The 19,967-nt window shown below is 33.9% G+C and overlaps 3 protein-coding genes and 1 long non-coding RNA gene across 4 annotated transcripts; all 4 read left to right on the forward strand.

Moving 5' to 3' along the window:
- The first annotated feature begins 135 nt into the window (after positions 1-135).
- LOC139099076 (transmembrane protease serine 9-like) lies at positions 136-14,900 on the forward strand. Its single transcript, XM_070651474.1, has 8 exons — positions 136-1,020; positions 1,148-1,246; positions 1,322-1,484; positions 1,880-2,091; positions 12,922-13,212; positions 13,274-13,400; positions 13,946-14,053; positions 14,108-14,900. Exons 1-8 carry the CDS (start codon positions 268-270, stop codon positions 14,644-14,646), a joined length of 2,292 nt encoding a protein of 763 aa, XP_070507575.1. The 5' UTR covers positions 136-267; the 3' UTR covers positions 14,647-14,900.
- Positions 3,397-7,581, forward strand: LOC139099129 (sterol O-acyltransferase 1). The gene is made up of 2 exons (XM_070651530.1): positions 3,397-3,442; positions 4,915-7,581. The coding sequence occupies exons 1-2, from the start codon at positions 3,412-3,414 to the stop codon at positions 6,741-6,743; spliced, it is 1,860 nt and encodes a 619-aa protein (XP_070507631.1). The 5' UTR covers positions 3,397-3,411; the 3' UTR covers positions 6,744-7,581.
- Positions 8,570-9,403, forward strand: LOC139099134 (uncharacterized). The gene is made up of 3 exons (XR_011545270.1): positions 8,570-8,760; positions 9,112-9,261; positions 9,320-9,403. It is a non-coding gene; the product is annotated as an uncharacterized lncRNA (long non-coding RNA).
- A 3,466-nt stretch (positions 14,901-18,366) lies between the features above and the next one.
- On the forward strand, positions 18,367-19,589 carry LOC139099131 (phenoloxidase-activating factor 2-like). The gene is made up of 5 exons (XM_070651532.1): positions 18,367-18,474; positions 18,534-18,641; positions 18,815-19,081; positions 19,136-19,399; positions 19,458-19,589. Exons 2-5 carry the CDS (start codon positions 18,545-18,547, stop codon positions 19,574-19,576), a joined length of 747 nt encoding a protein of 248 aa, XP_070507633.1. The 5' UTR covers positions 18,367-18,474; positions 18,534-18,544; the 3' UTR covers positions 19,577-19,589.
- The last annotated feature ends 378 nt before the right edge of the window (positions 19,590-19,967 follow it).

Here is a 19,967-nt window from a genome sequence, read left to right on the forward strand (position 1 = left end):
TAATACCTGATTTCAAGGTCATGTACACCGGACAGACACTTCTAAGAAGCAAGCAAGTTTTTATTTTTGGGAGAGAGAAAATAAACAATAACAACAGACAACAAAATTAACATGTATACTCATTTTTTAAATAAAGTTGATACTCTGAGTTAGTAGGCGACGGATGATCAGTGCGTTAAGACATAATCGTCATTTATTCGCTGTGATTTAGCAGTTAAAAGAACTTTGTTTTTTTTTCTTCTTAATATTACCTAACATAGAGTAATCATGTTATTACGTACAGGAATAATTGTTTTAATCTCTGTGTACGTTAGCGGACAACGTCAAGTCCCGCGACAAAATAGTGATTTAGATCAAAGAATTCAGGATGTATTTTATACACTTAATAATCGTGGATTTGACACAATTGTCGATCCTGAACCAGAGAATTTAGAACCAACAAAAGCACCACAGGTACTTGAAGAATCTGGTGCTAGTTGTAAATGTGTGCCTTATTGGCGATGTAACAACAATAATCAATTAAGTCAACCGACTGAGTCTAGATTTTATGGTGAAATTGATGTCCGTTACAATCCTGAATCATGTCAGGACGTTCTTGACGTTTGTTGTAAATTTGAGAATGAAGTGAACGTCCAACAAACACAGACACCGCCACAAATATCCAGTGGGCCAACTGATCAACAAACAAGTCCAAAACAGTGTGGTGTTAGAAATCCTGGTGGAATTGACTTTACATTAGTTGGAAATACAAAGAATGAAGCAGGTTTTGCTGAATTTCCATGGACAGTTGCATTGCTATCATCACATAAAGAATGTCTCTGTGGTGGTTCATTGATTCATCCACAAATTATATTAACCGGTGCACATTGTGTATTTAATATTAGTCAAAATGATTTAACAGTCAGAGCTGGAGAATGGGATACACAAACAACAAAAGAGAGATTACCGCATCAAGAACGAAGAGTCAATACAATACTTACACATAATGAATTTAATACAAAGTCATTGGCCAATGATATAGTAAGTACATTGCAATTCAAACAGGTTCTTAAATAACTTCAGGTTGTTTAGAATTTAAATGAATACTTGATGGAGATTCCCAAGAGCGACAATGAACTTTTAAACATGATTATTTTTTGTTTTGTAGGCTTTATTGTTTTTGGATCAGCCATTTTTCATGGATCAACATATTAACACTGTTTGTCTGCCACCTCAAGGATTTGTTGCAAATAACCGTGACTGTTTTGTAAGTAAATTAAGTAGTCTTTATTATTAATGGAACAAAAGATTTAATTTTTTTTATTGTCTATCCAATATTTAGGCAACTGGTTGGGGTAAAGATGTATTCGGTAAAGAAGGAAAATACTCGGTCATAATGAAAAAGATTGAATTGCCAATGGTGCAGTTTAATGAGTGTCAAGAAAAGTTGAAAAATACAAGATTAGGCAGAAGATTTTTATTGCATCCAAGCTTTGTCTGTGCTGGTAAGTTGAACAATTGTCTATTTCAACGAGACACCATAGCGGTAAGCAATGGCCGAAGCCGCACGCAGTATTCGGTTCATGGCTTTTCCGTAAAATTGCGACTGAACAAAAATGTGTTTCGACATACAGTTTGGACAACACTAGCCTACTTGATGCATTTTTGAAATGTAAAAATTTAACGGTTTTCAAAAATTCAAAATTTCAAGCTAAAGAAATGTAGAAAATGTAATTTTTTAACGGCTTTTGGATTTGTTTACGGCAGTTTACGGACTTAATATCATAGTCCTTTGACTTTTAAACAATAATATGCATATTTCGGGGATCTCCAACAAATCTTCTAATTATTTAAATTTAAAATTCAAATTCAAATTAAATAAGATTTATTTTTTTTATAGGAGGAGAAAAAGATGCTGATGTTTGTCAAGGAGATGGCGGTGGTCCATTAGTATGTCCATTAGGAAATAACCGATATATACAGACTGGCGCTGTTGCATGGGGTATTGCTTGTAATCTTAATATACCTGGAGTTTACATGAACGTTGCATACTTCAGAGATTGGATTGACCATAATGTTAGAAGTCATGGATTTGATACGAGCAGTTATACTGTATAAGTTAGGCATGGAAATTTCATTGTGAATTTAATAAATGATTCGATTACTTTTTAATCTTCATAAATTGTATTAATGTCCTTAAATGCTTATTGTATTAAATGAATATGATGATTGCTGGCAATTGCAATGCATCTCAGACTTCAAATGAGCACACAATGTATTAAATTAATAGAAAGTAATCGGTATTTCACACTGGATATTCCCAAATCATTTGGAATACTTTCAAAGTAAGACTTTCTGAATATAATGACGCTTGGAAATTCTGTACTGGATGCTGATATAAAATAATAAACTTACCTTGACAATGAATCACAAAATTGACTCAAACACTGATATTACATCAACTATGCTACGCAACTGATAACAATCAAGAGGTCATTGACATCATTCACACAATTTTTTTAAGAATTGGAAGGGTTGCCTATAGATATATACTCAGTAGTATTAGATTTGTACCAAAAGGTATGAAGTGTATCCAAAGCTTTTTGGGATCTCTCCTAATTTGGCTACAATAGTCACAAATTTAGATACATCAACTTCCTTTAAAAATAAAGCTTACTTCCTTACTTCGCTGGTCGTACAGATCATTTCTGATCCATTACCTCCGAAAAGAGTCGCATGAAGCTGACTCAAGCGCTTCCACTTGCCAATTTCCGAAAAATAAAGCTCTCCTATCCAAAAGTCTGCACATGGAAATCCCATAAATTATGACATATGCCCATTAAAAATAGAATCAAAAACAAATATGAGTAACCAAAACTCACATCCAAAACACGACAATGATGATTCAAGAGTCGTTAAAAAATCGTTGACAGCTTTATCGCATCAAAAGCTTTTATTTTTTCATTGTGAACCTGACCTACCCTCACACACATGTGTTTACATTTTATAACTTTTAAATATGTCTAGTGACAGTTATATCATAAGGCTATCTATTTCGAGCACTAGGAAGAGATTTATAATTTATGTAATAATGAAAGGAAGCCATACAACATGTATACAGAACTAAGGTGCGAATTTCTTATTCTATACTGCTAGTTACTGTCGATAAGTGAATGGAGTAGAACTAGACAGCAATCAGATTCCAGAAAACTACAGTCTATAACTTACTGCATCTAGTGCCTGAGTCAGTACCTTTATTTCATAGAAAAATTAATTGAAAACACGCCACATTTATCAAAAGTCCACAAACACAAACATATTGGTAATCAATATTACGCAGCAGGTGATAAGGCTGTAATTTATTAATTTCTTTTGGTACCTTAAAAAAAAAAGTCAGTGATTACAAGAATAATTAAATTTTTTTTGTGTGACATGTTGGAAATTCACAACAAATTCCTTCCAGGTGTGTACGACTTATTAAAAAATTATTATATTTTTTTTTTGATTTCTTCATGATTCACGGCGTGTTCCTTATCTTAAAAGCGTCTGTTGTTAAATTATAAAAAAAAGCTGTGAGTAATATTAGATAAAGATTATTTTGAAGTTTTGAGGGCGAATTTCTCAGAATGGGCAATTAGAATTTGAAAACGAACTTGTGTTATGGACTAGTATAATCACTTAGGTCAGTAAGGTGTCGACTACTAACACTTACCTGACCTACCAGATTATGCTTTCTCGAAATCCCGGTCCCGATAAGTTATCGGGATTGAAATTTTCGGGATCCCGGGATATTACGGGATCGGGATATCCCAGGAAACCCCGATCCCGATAGCGAGAAAGCATATACCAGATCCACCATTTAGAATTCTATTCTATTCTAAATTAGAGTTTGAAGTTTAATGTCATACATATTATTCATTTCAATAGAAAAGAATGACTTCACAATTAACATATTAGCCCTTAATTATGTACGTTATTAAATCCAATTTGTCACTATAGAACAATGTTGTCCAAACTTGTTTATGCCAAGACACACCTCGGTGGTATTCTACGGTCGAATCCGTTCATATTACGCAATTCGTAGCACTAATGTGCGGTGACACATAGTTTGTACAACACTGCTATAGAATATGGCAATAAATTGGCTACAAGATAGTAAATGGCTTTAGGATATTTAAGAAAATCTCTAGAAGAATGAGTTCTAGTTATTCAATTTAGAAATTGAACACAAGTTCTACATACTTTGGTAACATGACCAGTAGACCTGATTAAACAATTCGCATTAGGTGATCTGGTGTGATCCAGTAATTTTGAGGTTAAATAAGAGTAACTTTGAGGTCCAAACAGCAAAATTTATTAAGTTCCATTTTTTGTCTTAAAAATGAGTCAAAATCAGTCGTCAGGGTAACCTTACGTCTTACCATCAATTAAGCGATGGAGCGACAACATGCCGATTGTGTTGTGCTGTTCGCATTTATCTCTCGGTTAATGTTGAATTCTGAATGACACAACACAGTCGATAACACACTACTACGATGATATATTAGCAATGAAAAGTCAAAAAGATGCTATGATGTCTTTGAGATCTTTACAAACTTTAAAGGTTATTTTGAACATATTTGGCAGTAAAACGGAGTAAAAGAAAAAATTAGTCGTAGTGTACCATTAGAAAATGTCTTAACCGAATGACCCTATAGCCAAAACCTTCGTGAACATCTGATTCCAATACAAAACTACAATAAATCATGAATCACAATAAAAACTATGAATCACAGTAGAATTCCATGCACGAAAAATGCGATAGTTTCCATTTTAGGGTTCAATACTTTATCTCATTTGTGATAAGATATCGGAATTTTATTGATATGATAAGGAAAAGCTGAGTGTGGCGACACATAAATATTAAATTAACAAATTTTTACACCTCCATTTCAGTTTTACCGCTGAACTCGTTGGATAAGTATGAAAAGTATTTAAAACATAATTGCATAATGCCTGAAAAAGTCGGTAAAGTTTTGCGTCGTACAAGTTCGATGACTAATTCGATCCAAGATATCGAGCTGGAAGTGCTCAAACAAAACATTTCCAATAAACATAAACAGATGGTTACTGAGATTGATGAAAAATTGGATAAAATATTCGATGATTTCCTTAATGAAGTCAATAAGTTGAGTCTGAATCGATTTGAGGTTGAGAAGTTGTTTGAGGATGAAAAGAGTGGTAAGCCACGACGAAGAATCACAGAAAAGTCAAAAGCAGATGACAGGAAAAAGTCAAAAAAAGTTGACATTAAGAAATGCCCATCAAAATTACCAGAAAAGCATTTTCAGCCACGAAATTCAATGCTTACAGACTTGTTCGAAATTAAACACATCAATACAATCTATCATATCTTTATCGTTATCTTTAACCTTCTACTTCTAAATGTCTTCGTATCTGACTTTGCTGACACGGGAAAAATTAATATTGGATTACGACCGATTAGATCAGGATTTAAAGGACTTCATTATTCACTATTCATATGGTGTCTTATGCAGTTGACAATATTTTCATTATATCCAGCATTCAGGTTATGGGCATACGTCACAACAAAATTCTTTTTCAAGCGCGGACCGATGACAAATTTATGGCACTTTATCGGCATCTTATCAGTAATTGGATTCCAAAGTACATTCATTTGTGGATTTACTTACATTATTATGCAATTTGATTTGGGACAAGCATCGGCTGTTGCTGTATTAATGGAACTTGTAAGATTCATGATGAAGTCATATGCCTTCATACGTACCAATGTACCGCGAGTGATATATCAACGTAAGAAGGTCAAGTCATCGGACGAAAGTGAATTGGATTATGAGGAGGATAAAAATAGTGATGATACGGAAGTAAAGGAAGAAGTAAAATTACCAGAATCAGGAAGCCCTAAAGTGAATAATAAGCGCATATTGACAACATTCAAGCAGTATACTTACTTCCTATTTGCACCGACTCTTGTGTATCGTGATGAGTATCCACGTACAAAACACATTCGATGGAACTTTGTTGTCAAATGCTTCATTGAAGTTATATCCATTATATTCATAATGAGCTTCATATCCGAAAGAATCATGTATCCCGTCTATAATCAATTTGGATCACAATTTTATGAAGTTGGTGTGAAGGAACTTTTAGCATCAGTTTTTAATGCTATGCTTCCTGGTCTCCTGTGCTTCCTTTGCGGATTTTATTGTGTACTTCATTCATGGATGAACGCATTTGCCGAGTTCCTTAGATTCTCCGATCGAATGTTTTATCGCGATTGGTGGAACTCAACAAATTTTTCGGTCTATTATCGCACATGGAATGTAATTGTACATGACTGGCTGTATTTGTACGTCTACAAAGATTTATATCTTTATGTATTCAAAAAGAACCGAACTGTGTGTCAATTTTTAGTGTTCCTCTTATCAGCAATGTTTCATGAATATATTTTGGGATTCACCTTCAGATTTTGCTATCCAATTTTATTTATCGAGTTTCAAGGTGCCGGCGTACTTCTATTTTTTGCATTACGAAAAGATTTAAAAACGATTGGAAATTGTATGATGTGGATGTCATTAGCTATTGGAATGGGATTATTATTGAGTCTTTATCATATGGAATTTTATGCAAGAGAAAATTGTACATTTGATAGGGAGAATTGGCTCAATTATTTCATACCGATAAGTTGGAGTTGTAATGGATTACGATATAGTGACAATTGGGAAGTCAAGATACACTTTTAAGTTTGACATTAGTTTTTAAGTTCTTCGTTCTAAATTAAATTTATTGTGGATTAGTCAAGTCTTAGTGGAATAAGATTGTTGGGGAAGTTAGTGAAAATACACAAGGTCAGTGTTGCTTAACTGCTGTGCCAATGACTGCCTATAAGAACGAGAGTCGTTATTTTTTTTGAAATTCTGATTTTCCCGCACTTTTGTTCAAATGACGTTCGAAATTCTTCGAAAATGTAAATTTATATATTATTGACAAAATCTCAATTTTCATGCTTAATCATTCTATTATCATGATTTTAATCACTTTCGTAGTATTTAATAAACCTAAAGAACTGCTTCTAATCTTCTTCAAGCTTCAAATTAAGAAAATTTTCACAAATTTTCATTTTCGCAAAATTTGTAAACAAAAATATTTGTTTACAAACACAATTTGCGAATGAAAATATTTTGTGCAATAAATCTCTTAGAATAGACAAAAAATAGTTGAAAACACTGTAATGTGATATTTAATATCGGTTAATATCAAATTAAAGGTAAATTCAGCGATAAATTAGCATTTAAAAGGGAAGAACATTTTACAACTGTCATTTTTAATTTGAAAAGTGCAATTTCGAAATTTCGATTTCGAAGAATAAGAACAAATTTCGAAAAATAAGAACCGTCGGCAGCCATTGGCTGCTGTGCAGTAGTATACTTGCCTGAGTGTTAGTCGCTACGATTAGTCGATTGCATGTCTAGTTAACAACTTTATATTCCATGGGAATTCCAACAAATATCAAGTTTATAACTAGACAGTGAGGTCCAAATTGTGTGTTAGTATGTATACTGTATGTCGTATGCTGTTTGTGTCGTGAATATTTTTTTGCTTACCAGCAAGGTGTGCCATGACACAAACAAGTTTGGACAACACTGATCTATACATACGGTAGACTCATCTGTTCAACTTTTGAAGTGTATCGTCGAAAATTCACTGATATAATGTAGAAGTATTCAATAATCAAAGCTTGATAGAACCAGAGTGTTCCCTCTGTGGCCGTTTCAAATTCGAACAATTCGAACTCAACTTATTTTAAAATCAAAATTTACGATACGAAGAAAAGTAAAAGTAACGGTTAAAAAAAAAGGTTACCGTTAAATTTTTGAAAATTACCAACACTATTATGTGTATTTTACACGGAGAACAATGGAAAATTGTGATAGTGTTAATTTTGTTTTGGGCGAAGTTTGTCTGTATGACCAGATATATTAATATTGTTTTTGAAAAAAAATTAACGGTCGTTTTTGAGTAAGCCACACTCTGGATAAAACTTGACGGCTGGACATCACTAAGACTACTGCAATCTTATTCCATTTAGACTAATAAATTCACATCTACGACAATTGCTTAAGGGGTCGTTCACTTATAACATAAAACTCTTGGAGGGGGGTGGGATAGGGGTGTCTATATAAATGAACAGCCCCTTAGCTAACCTATCTAAAAGATACCAAATAACTTCCAAAATTCATAAAATAATTCATGAAACCTTATAAAGTAATGAAAACATTTAGGTATATTTTTAAGTCATTTTAATTATATAAAATGGCAATAAATTTTTATTATGTGTAAACTTGTTGCATGAGCTAGAGCAAATGCTAGCTGTATAATAAACAATGTGATAATTTTAAAAAAAATATATATATTCAGAATACCAAGATATTTATTTGCATTTATTTGTTCTTATTAACACAATATTCTCTTTTAGGCACTTTGCATGTATTTTATTGATAGATTTTCGACTGCTGTGACTCTCTATAATTCTCTCTCATCCTTTGCACTCCTACCATATTGTCGGTTAGAACTCATTAGTTGATTATTCGCTGACAATATCGGATCGGATTTCAGGCTTTCAGGAATAAAAATTAAATTGTTTTTAAAATGTTCATTCGGCAGTTAATTATAGTATTTAGCATCTTGATGGTATTCTACGTCAATAGCAATATGGGAGCAGCAACTGGAAGTACTGATGATGACAGCACTGATTATAAGGTTTTTACTTACATACATATATAGATTCGAATAGCTCAGTGGTGGGCAACCTATGTGCCCCGCGGTATGCTAATGGCCACTCAGTAGCACTAAGGTGTGCCTTCAAGCTCAGCCTAAAGAATTTTGAAACCAGGAAAATTTTAAGGAAACAGGAAGATTGAAGAAAATGTCAGATTCCGTGCCGTGACTCACAACTTGAACACCACTGAGCTAGACCCTTATTATCAGAAGTCCAGCCATAATTTAAAGCAGAGCAAAACGGAATATTTACTTCCATTTTCCCTTGCATATGCCTCTGCTGATTATTGATCTGATTTCCATATAGTTAATCTCATTATCATTCTGTTCTAGAAATGCAATAATGGCCTTGGAAAGTGCGTTCCATTCTTACTGTGCAAAGAAACATTTGAGGAAGGAAAAAATTCTGGTGATTCAAAATCCAGGATAGACAGTGAATGTACAGACATCTATGAGTTATGTTGCAGTACAGCAAGCATTAAGGTATAGAATTATTTAGTAAGAATTCGATTTAAATTAAAAAAATTTTCTATTTTTATAGGATTCTATTGATTGAAAAAGTTTGAGGCCAAATCATCGTATGACATCATAATTCATTGTCATGTCATAAGAGTATCAATATTTTGAGAAGATTTCGGTATTTGCTGATTTATATGATATATTTTGATGGAATTTTGATGAATAAACATAAAATAGAAAAGGAACTAAAAGTGTTGTATATATCCCTAAAAGGTAAAGAGACTACTTTTAGGTACCGTAGTGGTCTTTTAGTACTTATAAGAGAGAGTATGGTCTTCATCTTTTAGGATACATACTTGTCCTTACTAACTATGCATCCCTGTTTGGGAAGGTAAAAAGATTAAAACTTTTAAGTGCTTGTGAGCCATTATAGTCGATTAATGTTTAAGGTAAAGAGAGTAAGTAAGGGGTTGTTAAACCCATCCCAATCCCCACCTCTAAGGGGCTTTAAGGGTTCGTCCGCATATTACTTATCACAATAACGATTGCTTTACAACAAAGAACAAAAAAAATACTTGAAGCAGGCTTTGAATTTCAAATGTTTACATCTCGTTTACACTCCGACCCCTGAATTGTCATTAAGTCCAATACAAAGATAACAAAATCGCAGCCTCTCCTTCCTTCTCCCCCAAAGAGCATTACTTAATAAATGAGAAAAATTTTATTTTTGTACGAATGAGATCATTGCCTTTCAAGTAAGCGAAACACACCAAAAAGTAGAAAACAATTGGGTTTCTCCACAAAATTCAAGCTTCATTTAATTTAATTTGAACTTTATTTCTAACAAAGTAATTTCCCAGACTCTGTGTAGTGACTGCATCTAATAGCAAGCTAAGACAAATACTACAAGACGCGAATAGACTATCCGTATACATGTAAACGAGGGAAATCCCTGAGTCTGTATGCTTCATGTATTAATCTTACTGTCTTTTGACCTCTAGCCTTGTTATTTCCATTATAATCAATATGAAAGTCGCGGTTTTTACCATTTGCAAAAACATGTTTGAAAAAATGCGGTTTTTCAGAAAATGTGATGCAAATAATTAATTGGATTTAACCCCAAAACATTTGATTAATGCCAAACACTTTAGTTAATTCTGACAGATCATATGATCTTTTAAAGGATTGATTACTCTCCCGAGTGGCACAATGCAGCTAATCCCATTTTTTGTCGTTTAAATATTGGTTGAAATCAGCCATAATTAGGCCGTCAGGGCAACTTTGCAACTTATTTTTGATGCGGTACCCTAGCGAACTCTTTGTGCTTTTTGCAGAGGTCGAAGTCGGTGTTAGTCGACTATAGTCGACTAAGGTTTGTTTTAGTCGACTAAAGCCGACTAAAAAATTTCTGAGAATTTTTTAGTCGACTAAAGTCGACTAAAACCGGCTAAAGCCGACTAAAGCCGCGACTAAGATCGACTAAAATGAAAATTTTTACACTTGTGAAGTATATGGAATTTCATATAAAAATTTTTTTTTAGTTTTCAACAAGCTTAAGTTCGAACTCACATTATTTTTTGAATATTTGTTCAACATTTAACTACTTTATAATCTCAGAAAAGTCTAATTTTCTTATTCTAAGATGAAAAACTTAAAAAAGGCGATTTTGAATAGATTTTCTTATTAAATCGTGAAAAATTCACGAAAAATCCGAATTTTGTCTCGAATTTCTAATTTTTGGATGAAAAACTCACGAAATACTGAATTTTGCTTCAAATTTTCTTAATTAGTGAGAAAGCCGATACAAAACTTGGTTTTTCTGGGTAGTTTTTCACACCAAATAAGATATTTCAGGCAAAATTTCAATTTTTCGAGAGTTTTTCATCCAAAAATTCGAAATACGAGACACAATTCGGATTTTTCGTGAATTTTTCACGTTTTAATAAGAAAATCTATTCAAAATCGGCTTTTTTGGGAGTTTTTCATCTTAGAATAAGAAAATTAGACTTTTCTGAGATTATAAAGTAGTTAAATGTTGAACAAATATTCAAAAAATAATGTGAGATTCGAACTTAAGCTTGTTGAAAACTAAAAAAAGGAATTTTTTATATGAAATTCTATATACTTCACAAGTGTGAAAAATTTTCATTTTAGTCGATCTTAGTCGCGGCTTTAGTCGGCTATAGAAGGTTTTAGTCGACTATAGTCGACTAAGAAAAAATCTGTAATGCTTTAGTCGGCTTTAGTCGACTAAACTTTAGTCGACTTTAGCCGACTAAAGCCGACTAAAAATCATCCGACTACGACCTCTGGCTTTTTGGATTAATAATGGATATATAATGATTTATCCTGCTATTGATTCTTTAACGAGTGATTATTTACCAGATCTTCCGCTCCAAACTAGACCAACAGTTTATAGTGGGATCGGAATCACTTCTTTGATGACATTATTGTCGCGTTTTTTCTACTTATGATTGGAAAAAATTACAAAAGTACTCGTTCTTATCGAGTCACTTCAGCGCATTTTTGTCCCAGCGATCAGTAATTGATTAATAACACTTTCAGACCTAAAAAACGAGATCCAGTAGGACCCAGGTCACTTCCAAACCCACAAAGCAAGATCCAGGTCACTTTCAAAGATGGGATTGCTGTATGAGCAACGATGTAAAAGTGCTGAGAATTAGAAACTGGCTGAAGTTACCTGAAAACAGATCTAGCTTCCGATGAACTCTAAATGCGACCACGGACCCTCATGCGCCATCGTCAAGGAAGTAAGTAAGTAAGTCTCGAACCCACGACCGCTTATTCGATATTGCAATAATTAGGTACCGAAGTACTAAACCATTCCGTCAACAAGCCACTATGATTCCAATAGTTTACTCCTGTTGACATTACTCTCAACAAGTATGTATACTTTAACCTGCTTATACATAAAGGTAACTTCTGCTTAGTAACTAAACAATCATAATACATTCAACAAAGTACAAAGCAATTATTACACATTGGTTGCAGTGTCATTAATATGTATGTACAAAAACAGGATAAACAGTTAGTTATATTCTAACCCGAACAGTTCAATGCATTTCCTAAGGCATTCGTATGTCGCCAAAGTGACGGTAAGATGGTGAACAAGACAGTTTCCTCGAGGGCTGAATTTGACTAATTTTTAAGGTCAAAAAAAGTTCACCGTATTGTGCTGCTCGGGTCATGTAAAAGTATATGCATAAAAATTAAAGTTGCTTCTCTTTGTCTTTCAAATTCAGGTAATATTGGTTTTGAACACATGCTGATTAAAAAACTTGAGACAATTTTTTTTAGACTAATGATTTATTGGTGGTGTCTATAGCCATCATTAATGATATTTTGTGTTTAGGTCATATTCTTTGGTAGTTCCAGTCATATAATAATATCTGCTGTTCATAAAGAAATCCAGTCTCTCTTGTTCTCATTAAAACTTAATCTCTCATTCGTAAAAATTAAAATCTCTTTTTTTTATGACTAAAAGTATAGGATTTCCCGAGAAACTTTCAGGGAATATATGTACATATACAAAACAGTTATGAGCTGCTCAATCGTAAGCTGACTGCACAACGTATCGCATCATTTCTCATCGCAGTCTTAATTTATTTATTTCTTTTCTTATTCTTAATTTTGATAGACTTAGTGCTTTGTGGATGTAAATAATATATTTTGTGGTTAATTAAAGTCAACAGAATGTGTACAAAATTATATTTAGTTCTATTGAGCATCATAGTGACAATCAGTGCACAGCCATTAGAAGATGCAACATTAGATGATGACGGAACTGTCAAGACTTGTTCAACTGTTAATGGAACCGGAGAATGTGTGCCATATTATCAATGTGACAATGGAAATTTCAATACTGATGGACAGAACATTATAGATATCCGTTTTAATGAAGAAAAAGAATGTACTCAATATTATGAAGAGTGTTGTGGCGTAGAGCATATTCTAGTAAGAATCTTTTATGTCCAATTAGACACAAGTTCATTAACACTTTATAATTATTTTACAGACAGAAGAGAACAAGCTTGTGCCACCAAGGAAGAATGAAACCTTTCTTGCTGAATGTGGAATAAGGAACAGTGCCGGTGTTGGAGTTAGAATCACCGGGGATGGTGATGGAGAGAGTGAATATGGAGGTATAACAATAAGACATCTAATAAGATATTTTTTAAATCATTATATTAACTTAGTTGGCCTTTTGAGTTTGTTCATAAATTAAGTAACGCGAAAAATTTACTTTTTGACCAAAAAATCAGTCACAATTCTGTTCTATCTCTATCTTGAGCAGTGGTGGGTAACCTTTTAGTTTTCGCAGCAAACCTGGTGGTAAAGCTTGAACGAGCTTGTGCATAGGTCTAGATCTTTGTTCTAGTGTGTTACGTATTGATTTAACGACCCCTTACCTGATCGGCTCATATTGAATTGCTGTCAAGTGGCTGCGCCGCTTTTTCGCCGTGATAACAACATTTCAGTATGTCCCGATCGTGTCAACTCAATTTCCCATTACAATACAGAGTTGAAAAACAGGCACCAGTGAAAGACAAAAACCGTACAAATTCTTGACAAATCCATACAAATTATTAAGAAATTGTACGGTTTTTACCTGTCGCAGGTGCTTGTTTTGGAACTCTGTTGAAATGTCCAGCAATTTTTAAAAATTTACCCTTTTGTTCTTCCATAGAATTCCCATGGATGGTAGCAATTGTCAAAAGAGAGGCTGAAAATGATAGTACTATCAATGTTTACCAGTGTGGAGGAAGTTTGATTGCTGAAAATGTTGTCCTTACAGGTAAATCAAAGTGCATTTAATCATTTGCATCCTTACTATAACTTTCTTCTCTAGCTGCTCACTGCGTTAAAGGAAAAGATGTCAGTAAATTAAGAGTTCGAGTCGGTGAATGGGATACACAAACAACATATGAACTCTTTCCACATTCAGATCATGAAATTGAGAAGATTGTCGTTCATGATAAGTTCTACAAAGCTAATCTTCATAATGATATTGCACTTCTGTTCCTTAAAACGAACGTTGAGATGTCTGAAGTTGCTAATACAATTTGCTTACCGGCACAAAATCAGCCATTCGATGGTAAAAGATGCTTTGCAACAGGTTGGGGAAAGAATCTGTTTGGAAAAGAAGGAGAATATCAAGTCATTCTCAAAAAAATTGAGATTCCAACTGTTTCGAGCGATAAATGTCAAGCAAACTTAAGAGAGACACGTTTAGGTCGAAGATTTGTTCTCCATGAAGGCTTTATGTGTGCTGGTGGAGAAGAAGGAAGAGATACATGTAAAGGAGATGGTGGAAGTCCTCTAGTTTGTCCAGTTGATGGAGTGCCTGATAAATATTATCAAGCTGGAATTGTTGCATGGGGTAAGTGATGCAAATTTGATCAAAGTAAGCATTTACTAGCTTTAAATTGACTCCTCAGGTGTTGGATGTGGACAAAAGGATGTTCCTGGTGTTTATGCGAATGTCGCGTTCTACAGAGATTGGATAGACCAACAAATTGCCTCACATACTAGATCATAAGTAATAAATTGAGCTTGTTTCGTATTAAAATATTACTTTTAAAATGTAATACAAAACGTAAGTGACCGAATCAAGGTCTGAAATACAATAAATCTCATCAAAGCACTTGATTCATTTATTTAATCGTCAGTAAAAAATAGAAATTTGTAAACAGAAACTTTCGGTCGCATGTGAATGATAAGGTTTCAAATCTCTTATGACTCAAAATACAAGTTGACCTTTGGTGATTTTTGTTTTGAGTAAGTTTTAATAATCTCTTCTTAAGATTGTTCCTCTCTATTCTATTTCTGTCTGCTGTAAAATATAACTCTCAGATGCTCAGATCTGAAAGATCAATAGCAGTGCATTAATATGGACAGTAATAGTTTAACGAATGAGAGAAGATTCGCCAAGTCACCGACTTCAAATCTTAAAATTTTAAGCTGGATCTGAACAATAAAATTCACGGTATAACAACATAGTCTAAAAAATGCAGTTTGTGTGCTGCATTTCTACGAGATATGATGCGAAAAAGTGACAACTGTAAAAATTTCCATTCCGAACACAAGTTTTTCTTGTCAGCCTTATGAAAGCCGATTAGTAGTTAACATGGAAATTGCCACTTGGACGTTATATGGCAGCCCCTTGGTAATTTGTGCTGATTTGGAACCTGAGCTCGAAGTTGAATTGATTTTGTATGGCAAAGTTGAGCCTAATCCATGTAAAAGTTGATCCGACTTCAAGTTCTGTTTCGAACCTATGATTGCCTTGGGGTAATGATTTACTTCCCAAGAACAAAACCGCCAATCAATCAAACATTACATCAACAATCACTTCGATTCAATTTGTAACTCGAGTGTATGTCAGAAGAAAGAAAACATGTCCAACAAATTGCTCCAAACGGAAATCGAACTCGCTTCCTACAACTTCCTGTTGAATGTTCTTTTCTTACCACTAGGCTATTGGGGTTGTTTTGAAGTGCTTGGCAAAATGTCTATATAAACTATCGTTCTGCTCTGAAGGTTTTAGACAGTATATGTACATAGATTCTTAGAATTGATGGGGTAGCCATGTTAACGGCAAGACTTGAAGTTGCCAAGACTGCACCATGACGACTGATTTGGAACCATTGCTACGACGGAAAATGCAGTTCACCTCATCATGTCACATTGATATGCATTGTTTGAAACCATTTAAGGTGCATATTCACTTACTTTCTTGACGAAGGCGCACGAGAGTCCATTGCCGCATTTAGATTTCGTCGAAATCAGTCTTTAGATAACTTCTGTCAGTTTCTAATTCATGCATAAAAAAACTTAGCTATTCAGATCTTTAAGATCCAGAGCTGCGCTAGGGCGATTCGCGGCTAAAGATTGTTTAACTAGTGAGGATGCGCCAGACAAACCTTTTCGGTGTTGCAATTATTATGTACTGAAGTACTAAACCATTCCGACACCGAGCCACTTCTACTCTCATACATAACTTAATGCAATACCATCAAAATCATTTTCAGGTTCAACAACAACAAAGACTCATCAGCCACACAGTACATCACTTTCAAATTATTAACATGATGCAACAAGATACATAAAAGAATTAATCAGAAATTGTAAACAATTCATAAAACTCATCAGGAAGGGGCCAACATCACATAAACTTGTTGTTTACTCTACATGTGCAAAAAAAATAATTCTTAATAAATTGACATAAATTACACTAAATTGAAAAACTAGTTTTAAGCTGATAAGTTCTTAAATTCTTCGATTTCATCGTGTTCGGAATGCCCCACTATAGTTAGTTACGTTATCATAATATATAATATATATCATATTATGTACATAATCACATAATTGAATGAAAGTTCTCAAAATTGTACTAACGAGACTGAATTGATATGTTTTAGTATGCGCTTGACTGAGTAACTGATTGTTGCACATTTTATTGGAACTATATTTTTGTTTGTATTAAGAAAGTAATAAAGAATGTCATTAAAAGTTTGTTTTGTGCTTCTAACCATCATGCTTTATGCAAATGCAGACTCGAAACCACAATCATGTGACAATGGACGTGGTGTTTGTGTTCGTTATAATCTCTGCAAAGGTGATTCAAGTAATGAAAAAGAAACAGACTCGGAAACTTTAGATTTTGAAGCAGAATCAGAATGTACTGCGCTTTTTGAAATTTGCTGTAATGCTGAAAATGTTTTGGTAAGAAGAGCTTGTTGTTTTTGATAGTTTAATCAGGAGGAAGATAAAGTAATCCTGATGATACGATGGAAGGTATCAGGGATCAGGAGGGATTTATGTCCTGCCGTGAATATTTAAGAGCCAATGATACTCATTTAAATGGACATACTCAAGATCATGCTACTTGTCTGTTCGGAAACACGGTGACGTAGTCATTCCTTCGATATTGCTCGGATAGATTTGTGTTTATAGAATGAATTCTGTTGCTCATATGTCCATGTTGAGTTCGCATCCAATATTCAAAAATGGTCGGTTGTTATTCTTTCCATCCCTAGCCTGATTGTAGATCTTCCACCATTAAGACAAGGTGCTTTGGATAGGCTTTTGTTCTATGCTTTAATGAATCTTTATCATGGCACATAGATCGATCGTCAGCGGTGTATTTTGCGATATCAGGGAATATTACGACAAAGCATATCCGATCGGCACATATTGAAATGTTGCCACCACGGCGACGAGGTGACAGTATACTTACTTACTTTACTTCCTTAACGAAAGCGCACGGAGCCCGCATTTAGAATTCGTCGAAAGCTGGATCTGTCTTTTGATAACTTCTGCCAGTTTCTAATTCCCAGCACTTTTGAGGTGACTTTTAAAACAAAACAACTCAATTTGCCAAGTGACTGCAACTTTGTTCTAAGTATGATGTCACTCGTCGCCGTGGTGGGAATATTTCAATTATGTCCCGACCGGGATACACTTGACATTTGGTCATCAGCTTAGGAGTCAGACTTCGACTTCCTCAATTCCCAAATAGAGAATTGTCCTCTTTAAATTTCTTATACAGCATTATTGGAACTAAAATCCCGTTTATTTATTTTTTTCAGCAACGAATAAAAGCGACTAACAAATCTTAAAATACTATCTCAAGATTAACATAATTCGACAGGCGAGTGAATGACCTCATGGGAGATATTAGAAATTTGTTGTATATTCAAAAAGTATCAATAAAAGAATCGACAATAATGTCAAATGACAAGATTTAGTTTCATTGATTCACTTTCTAAGAATTTTGGATGCTTCTTCTCATTTATTTACGATAAGTTTCAGGATATGGTTCCGGATGAAAGATTTTCTTTGAACAGATGAATGAAATTATTGTTACCACGCCTGGGGAATTCCTGGCTGTATCGTATTCTCGGAAAAAATATTCTTCTTAAAAACAGGATTTTGACTAGAAAGCTTCATTGAGTGCCTATATAAAGGAAGAATTTAAATTGAAAAATTTTAGAAAACGTTAGATTGAGTAACTGAAAGGAAGTGATTATTGATCTGCAAAATGTTCAAAGCTGATTGGTTCCTTGTTTTAAGTTTTATATCTATCAGTGCAAAATCAGTGCAAAACATATGCAAAAGTAATAAAAGGATCGCAGGAGTCATGTGGAAAACAAAGTATTGTTCCTCGAGATCATCCTTTATTCCATAACGAATCAAACATTTCACAGTATGGAGGTACATACATCAATCCATTTTAGTTAAGGATATACTTTTATAATTTGGAATCATTTTAGAATTTCCATGGATGGTTGGCATTTTGAAGAAGGATATATTTAACGGCAGTCCTGTAAAATACTACATTTGTGGTGGAAGTATCATTTCTAAAAATGTTATTCTTACTGGTAAGTGAATGTTGTCCAGATCAGATATTACCAGGCATGGCTCTAAGCCAATTATCTGACCAGGGACCTAATCAGGCATCAAACTTGGCTCCTTGTCTGACCAGACATGAAAGGATCTTTAAATTCTTTCAAATATTATACGTTCCTTAATATTAATCAATTCATCCCTTTAGATGCATACTGTTTAAAGAATTTGGAAATATCAGCCCTTGTAGTGCGTGTTGGTGAATGGAATGTACAGCATAAAAATGAATCGTATCTCCATGTAGATCATGAAGTTGAAGAAGTTGTGATTCACGAGAATTTTAATAAGACAGCTCTTGAAAATAATGCCGCACTTTTGTTCCTGAAGAATGATATCCAGTTTAATGAGAAGATTAACTCAGTTTGCTTGCCAGAACAGAATCAGAATTTTGATGGGAAAAGATGTCTCGTTTCTGGTAAGTCTTAAGATGAACATGATCAATAGGTATAAAAACTATAAAAATTTTAAGGATGGGGAAAGAATAAACTCGGGAAGGATGAACGATTCTCAAAGATTCTTAAAAAAGTCGAAGATCCAATAGTACCACGTGGTAAATGTCAAGAGAATATAAGAAGTCAGCCTACATTTTCCAACTTTTCTTTGCATGAAAGCTACATATGTGCTGGTGGAGAAGAAGGAAAAGGCGCGTGTAAAGGAGATGAAGGAAGTCCTTTAGTTTGTCAAGTTGATGGTAATTCTAATCAATACTATCAAGCTGGAATCTTGGCATGGGGTATGCAATTATTAAATTCTTATGTATGATTTGTACAAATTTAATTTCAACCTTTCAGGAGTATACTGCAAAAAGAAGGATTTACCAGTTATTTATACAAGTGTTGCTCATTTCCGTTCTTGGATTGATGACAAAATCGCCACACACACTCGAATCGATATTCAGGATAACAAGTAAAAATCGCTGTTATGCTGTTAATGGTTAAAAACTGTAAACTCGATCATAATTATTAATAAGCTTTGAAGAAATAAATCAAATAAGACCTTAAGTGACAGTAGCTTAATTTAGTACTTTTCAGGATCATGTGTTCAAGAAAAAACGGCTCAAAAAATTTTAAATTTCAGAACCTTACAATTTTAAAACTTGAAACATTTGAAAGGTTTTGTCTATTCGTCAAAGTACAGAATTTTTTGGTTTCATTATTAAGCTTTAATCAATGAAATATTTGTTGATGTGACTTAGATAGGGAATTTGCTTGTAGGTAAAGTTGATATTAAAAGTGAAAAACATTGTCGCACGATTTAAGACTTTTAGCACTATTGGTTATTTAATTAAGATCGGAATAACC

The sequence above is a fragment of the Chironomus tepperi genome, unplaced genomic scaffold (assembly GCF_022539635.2).
Source record: "Chironomus tepperi strain 1889 unplaced genomic scaffold, CSIRO-AGI_Ctep_v1 contig_461, whole genome shotgun sequence".
NCBI classification, from domain to species: Eukaryota; Metazoa; Arthropoda; class Insecta; order Diptera; family Chironomidae; genus Chironomus; species Chironomus tepperi.